At 32.0% G+C, this 6,797-nt stretch overlaps 2 protein-coding genes across 3 annotated transcripts in view; both read left to right on the top strand.

Moving 5' to 3' along the window:
• Positions 1-5,839, top strand: part of LOC136041990 (germinal-center associated nuclear protein-like) — a 50,282-nt gene extending 44,443 nt beyond the window's left edge. The window contains exon 6 of one of the 2 annotated variants that reach the window (XM_065726813.1): positions 2,691-5,839. In XM_065726813.1, the coding sequence (XP_065582885.1) occupies positions 2,691-2,765 (75 nt within the window). In that variant the 3' untranslated portion in view covers positions 2,766-5,839. The remainder of the gene's footprint in view (positions 1-2,690) is intronic. The other variant, XM_065726814.1, reaches the window with a different exon arrangement.
• On the top strand, positions 2,782-3,279 carry LOC136041985 (tRNA-specific adenosine deaminase 2-like). Its single transcript, XM_065726805.1, has one exon. The coding sequence runs from the start codon at positions 2,782-2,784 to the stop codon at positions 3,277-3,279; it is 498 nt and encodes a 165-aa protein (XP_065582877.1).
• Positions 5,840-6,797: the final 958 nt, after the last annotated feature.

Below are 6,797 nucleotides of genomic sequence, written 5' to 3' on the forward strand. Positions count from 1 at the left end.
AACAAAACAAAAATGGTCTATATAAAAAATTGTTATCATTCCCAAGTGAGAAAAAAACCTTTTTCAAAAACTACAAATATCTACTTTCAAAAATAATACGTAATGCTAAAATGAAATTTTATTTTGATTCTTTTAGTGAAGTAAGTAAGTCATCAAAGAAAATTCCGAACAACTTCGATCGCGAACAACTTCTACACACCATCAGAAATAAAGGACGCTCATGGTAATAGAATTGAAAGGGAGCTAGAAATAGCTAATTACATGAATTCGCATTTCGCGCCAATAGGACAGTCGGTAGCCCACAAGCTTCAACTTAACGTGCCCCATGGTCAATTTGATTTTCGTACATGCCTCGGAAAGCCTCCTGAAAAATTTATGCTTTTGACACCAGTAACAGAGGAAGAGCTTGCTAATTTTGATAAGCTCTTAAAGAATGGGAATTCCCCGGGGATTGATGAATCGTCTATGAATATTGTGAAAGCTATTTTGCCTTATTAATAAAGTAATTTGTCATTTAATAAATCTGTCAATTAGATCCTGAACTTTTCCAGATTCATTTAAGAAAGCAAATGCGATACCACTGTATCAAAGCAGCGACCGGAGTAATTGCACGAATTACTGACCAATATCTATTCTTTTGAGTTTTTCTAAATTAATGGAGCGATGTTTTTATAATCGAGTGTATAATTTCCTTTGTTCGAATGAATATTTTTCAAACAATCAGTATGGGTTTAGAAAGGGACATAGTACACAGGATGCTATCCTGACTGTGGTCCAATTTATTCGCGAATGTCTTGATAAAAATGATTCCGGCAAGTATTGTTTCGGATCGTGAGAAGGCATTCGATATGATTTGTAACGAAATATTGTTGTATAAATTGAGCCATGGCGGTATACGAGGACCAGCACACGATTTTATTGCATCTTACCTAACGGGTAATTTGATCTTCGTCGAGTGTCGTTTGGTTTGTGGGTGGGTTCCTGTCTAGTGGTGAGTCATGGAATTATAAATATTTATTTTATGCAATTAGTTTTTTTTTGTCAAATAGATGTGTTATATTATTACACCGGATTTTTGGTCAATCAACCTTGTGTCTCTGGCTTGACCCTTTTTATGTTGTGTATATTGTACAGGAGCTTAAGGTAAATCTCGAACCTTAAAGCCTTGAATCTTGAACAATAAAATATATAAGTGGACAAAAAAAAGCATTGTTTACTAAAGAATAATATTGTACTCCTTCACAAAACGCGGGGTGGCACATTCTTTCACACCGCTTATGTCTCACCTTTATTTTTGTCAGCTTTGGGACTGGTCCCACGAAAGCCCTTATAGGTCATTTGAGGATAATATCTGAAGGAATAACCTCATGGTATTTATGGGTATCTAAACATTTTTTTTTTTTTTTTTTAATTGGTACTCACCTTCAGCTTTCTTTGCTCCAGGAAAATTAAATCAAATTTAAATGATAATTCAGAACTTGGAGTTTTTGTGCGCAAAAATAATAACACTGTTTCGAATGGTTGATATTTATTTTCAGAATTTTTTTATTTTTTTACAAAGCCACTGAGCTACGTTGGTTTAAAGGAGTTGTATCTACTGGAATTTTTTCGTTCAGAAAAAGCTGCACATCTTCAGAAAAAAGAAAATGTTTTTTTCAGAAGAAAAATAAACCTAGTTGCTAATTCGAAAATTCATTAGAAAAGCTTTTTTCTTAGAAAGAGCAAAGCTACCTGCCGAGCTATATTTATTCTAATACATTGCACCTACTTGATTTATTTTTAATTAAAAAAAAACTTCACTTCTTTAAAAGAAAATATTTTTATCAGAATAAAAGCAAAACTAATTGCCAAACTATGTTGATTTCAAATTAGTGGAGCTACTTGAATTTTTGTATTAAAAAAACCTTTAATTTCTTTAAAAATTGTTTTTTAGAAAAAGCAAAGTTATTTGCTAAATTACTTTGATTTCTGTTTCTCGGTGTAGCATGAATTTTTGTCATTAAAAAAAAAGAAAACATTTTTTTTTTAAGAAAGAGCAAAGCTACCTGTTAAGCTATATTGATTTTTTTTTTTAATCTCTTTTTTCCGAAGAAAAGCAAAGCTATTTGGGAAACTACGTTGATTTCAATTTAGTGGAGCTACTTGAATATTCTTTCATTAATTATATTTTTTGTTTTTCAGAAAAAACAAGCTATTTGACAAACTACTTTGATTTCAATTTGTCATAGCTATGTGATTTTTTTCGTTCAGAAAAGTTTCATTTTTTATAGAAAGACTGAAGCTACCTGTCAAGCTATATTTATTTTGATACGTTGTACCTACTTGATTTTTATTTATTCATTAGAAAAGCTTCACTTCTTAAAAAGAAAATATTTGTTTCAAAAGAAAAGCAAATCTAAAAAAAAATTTAAGAAAAGCAAAGCTATTTAACAAATTACATTTATTTCAGTTTCTTGGAGGTTCTTGAATTTTTTCATTCAGAAAGGCTTCTTTTTTTTTAAAGAAAAAACATCAGGTTGATTTCGATTTGTTTGAGCTACTTGAATTTTCTCTTATTTAAATAAAGTTCCATTTCCTTGAAAAAAAGTTGAGGAGGGGAATTAAAGCTATTTGCCTAATTACACTTTTTTTTAGCTTCACGGTGGTACTTGAATTTTTGTCATTCTGAAAAGCTTGTTTCTTTTTTTTAGAAAAATCAAAGCTACCTACCAAACCAGATTGATTTCAATTTCTTCGAGCTACTTGAATTTTCTTTAGAAGACTAGAAGTTTCAAAAGAATAATGGACGAGTTCTTCCTCAACAGTGCCTTTGATTTAGCCCATGCCGCACTAAGTAATGGAGAGGTTCCTGTTGGTTGTGTTTTTGTCTATCAGAATCAAGTTATTGCCACAGGTAGAAATGAAGTGAACGAAACCAAAAACGCAACTCGGCATGCTGAAATGATTTGTATTGATCAAGTGGTGTCTTATTGTCAACAAAAGAACCTTGATATAGGTGAAGTTTTTAAAAATGTGGATGTTTGGGTAACTGTTGAGCCTTGTATTATGTGTGCTTCTGCCTTACAGCAGTTGAAAATTCGGTCCGTTTATTATGGTTGCAGCAATGATAGGTTTGGAGGCTGTGGTTCTGTTTTAGATGTCGCTAGTGTAAGTGATAGTTTTCCTAATGTTGTCAAAGGATTAAGAGAGCTAGAAGCAATCAATTTGCTGAAAGATTTTTATAAGGGTGAAAATCCTAATGCACCTAATCCAAAAAGGAAAGACAAAACGGTCAGTTAAGCTTATGCCTACTACTCTAGTAATCCTGGCATGAGAAAGAACGTATCTCATTTTTTTTTTTCAAAAACGTTAAACGTTAAAAAATAGATAGATAAGTAAATTCAAAACAAATAACTAGTTTAGACAATGATTGGTCTTTGTCAACAAATCAGATTTAAAATATATTTTACTATTTTTAATCTCAGAGATGAAATTCTATACGAAAAACGTCTTTAGAGAATAAAAAACTTGAAAGAGGTAAAAAATATTTTATCAGGGTGAAAATAAAAATGCACTTAATCCAAAAAAGGAAAGACAAAACGGTCAGTTAAGCTTATGCTTCAGTGCTACTTTAGCAATCCTAGCCTGAAAAAGAACGTATCTTAGTTTTTTTTTTTAGAAAACGTTAAACAACTGGCTTTTTTAAGTAAACTTAAATGAGCTATATGGAATCCTGATTCTTTAGTTTTATTTTATTTCATTGTTTCGTATACTTTATTTTTGATTGGACAACCTAGTTTTTTGTACAAGAGCACGCGTTAAAATCTTTCAAAAGAGGGAGGGAGAACCTGCAAAAACAATTCCAGATAAGGGAGAGATGTGTCTGATTAATCTTGTTTTTCCCGAAATTTGTTTGTACTTATGTGCATAAAACTAAAACAAACACGTACGGATGCATGGGCTCACCCTTATTTTCTTTGCAAAATTAGTCTAAAAAGAAGACATGATTACACGAATTCTACGGTTTACAAATTGGTAGATTCATAAGATAATTTATAAAAGATAATTGTTATAATATGTGATTTTCCTTATAAGAACTGCTAAAACTGGTTCTCTCTTGAAACTGATCTCTAACGTGTTTGACAGATGGGTTCATTATCAGTATGATGCAAAGGAAATAGGACCGGCCCTTTATTTTCCGAACTTGGTTCTTACAGGAGTTAAAACCCACTGGAACAACTGGCAGTGTAGCATTGTCGTCTTGAATTAAAAAAATAAAACGTTCGATAGCCCAAGCGACATAAGTAAAATAAATAAAAAATTAAAGGATTAATTTTACTTGGAAAAATTAGGTTTTTCTTCTTTTTTTTATTATTAATGTATAATATCTTTTCAGTTTGTTGTAGTCCGTAATTCTGAAAAGAATTAAAAGCTTTAGAATTATTACTTAGGAAAGATAGGTGATTTTTCCTTTTTGTTTTTTTCTTCCTTATTTTTTTACTATCTATGGTTTCCAGCCTTCTTAGTTCTGCGTAGTCTGTGTTAAAGTGCTCAGTAGTGATTTCTTTAAATGGTGTTTTATCTTGAGGATGATGTTGAATCGGAGCGTCAATTGAATTGAGGTGTCAATTGACCGACCTATGTTAACGTTAGTGGTATGTCTAAGTTGGGAATTATCTAAAACAAGTGAAAACCTTAGACTTTAGAAAGTATATTTAGAAACATTCTTATTTAGAAATTTTCTTAAGGTTGCTTGATCAAAATGCTCAATATTTTTAAGTTTGATACCTTTAGTTCAGCCTTTTAACACTAGTACAGCCTAGTGAGTTTTAACAACTTAATGACGACATATAGTATCGATATATCGATATCACAATCCAAAATAAAAAGAAAAAAAAACATGAACTACACTTTGACAGTTAATGCAGTTACTCTTTTGGGTTGTTGGTGTAGTTACCCGATTGGGTTGTTCAGTGCAGGTATTAGTTGTGTTAGTCTTTTTTCTTCTATTTAATGTACCTTTTTGCTTCTATTTACTTTTCTTCTCTCTTTTAGTCAATTAAGAGTTAGTACAAGATTATTAGATATATTATATGTGCCCAAATTGTTGATTACATTGACTTAAAATAATATCGCCATCTTTCGAGATTTGTTTTAATGTAATAGTTGTTTCTCTTATAGATCTTTTATTTAGTAGTTTGTGTGAACTTTAATTCGGAGTTTTCAAAATACAGTTTTGAAATCATATGAGCCAAAAAATGTGCAGAGATTACTTAATAAAGTATGAACTTATTTCAAGATTTCTATACAGCACGAGGGGGGGGGGTAGATGGCTTTTGATCCATCACCATGATGTTCTGCATAATTGAAATTTATTAATTAAGTATATCCTCCAAAGTTTTATGAATCTTCCCCCTGCAAAATTGAGGAGTCTATGTTCGTTCTTATTTCAGATATGCCTTTTTTTTCTCTTATTTCTTAAATCTTAAAAAAAAAAGATATTTTGGAATTGGTTGGTGTTTATATCTATTAGTGCCTAGGAAAAAAGTGCTTTAATATAATTTTCTTCTTATGAAAAATATACAGAGAAGTACAAAATATACTTTCTATCATTTAATTTTTGCACCATTCCACTAAAATGTGTAGGGATCATTTTTCAATTCTCTTAGAAAAAAGGGGGAGGATTGCCCCCTCCGTCCTTCTTCCTACTTGAGGTCCCTGCTCTTCTGTGCTAAATCTACAAATGTCGAACGTCATATGCTTGAGTTGTATTTTGGTCCCATGCTTTGATAACTGTATAATTTTCTCAATTAGGTAAAATGTGTCGTGTCAGGTTTTAAAATAAATTTTTATTTTCTCACATTAGTTTTTATTTGATCACACATTCCGCAAAATAAAGGCAGAGCGAAGATATATGAAAAAAAGAATCCAACTAAGCAATTTAAGTTTATCAGTAAGTTACTTCTGGAAAATTAAGAATGGATCTAAATTCGGAAATTAATTAAAGGAAGCAAACTCATTTAATTTAGTAATTTAAGGAGATGGCTCATTTTCAAAGAAGCTTTGTGTCTACCTTTGTTTCTTAATGATTCACGTGGAAGTTTTTAAAGTTTAATTGTAGTTTTAGGTAATTGTCAATTTTTCAAAATATTATCGTAGTTTGAATCAATGTATAGATTTTTACTAATACTACTATTGCTGGCAGCTCATTGCAGCACAAAGCTACTCGAAGCCAACACAGCTGCACACGCTCTTCCTCGAACTCACTCTCAACTCCAACCATTCCTGCCTTCTCATGTGAAGTTCTAGTTTCCTTAAAATTCTTCCTTAAGACCTCCCTCACTCCATTTGGCGAAGAACTAAATTTTGTTTGGCCCCTAATGGAGGGTCAAATAGTACAATCTGCCATCTTTCATTTATAGAACGTGGTCTTTTAAGTTATTCCTTAAGACCTCCCTCACTCCATTTAGAGAGGACCTATGTTTTGTTTGGCCCCTTTTGGATGGCCAAATAGCTCAATTTTTCATACTTCATCTATAAAACGTGGTCTTTTAAGTTCTTCCTTCTTCCCTTACTCCATTTAGAGAGGACCTACGTTTTGTTTGGCCCCTTTTGGATGGCCAAATAGCACAATCTTTCACCCTTCATCTATAAAACGTGGTCTTTTAAGTTCTTCCTTAAGACTTCCCTTACTCCATTTGGAGAGGACCTACCTATATTTTGCTTGGCCCCTCACAGATGGTCAAATAGTACAACCTTTCACCCTTCATCTATAAAACGTGGTCTTTAAAGTTCTTCCTTGAGACTTCCCTTACTCC

The sequence above is a fragment of the Artemia franciscana genome, unplaced genomic scaffold (assembly GCF_032884065.1).
Source record: "Artemia franciscana unplaced genomic scaffold, ASM3288406v1 PGA_scaffold_53, whole genome shotgun sequence".
Taxonomy (NCBI): Eukaryota; Metazoa; Arthropoda; class Branchiopoda; order Anostraca; family Artemiidae; genus Artemia; species Artemia franciscana.

Coding starts and splice junctions, on each gene's coding strand:
- LOC136041985 (XM_065726805.1), top strand. CDS start 2,782: ATGGACGAGTTCTTCCTCAACAGTGCCTTTGATTTAGCCCATGCCGCA.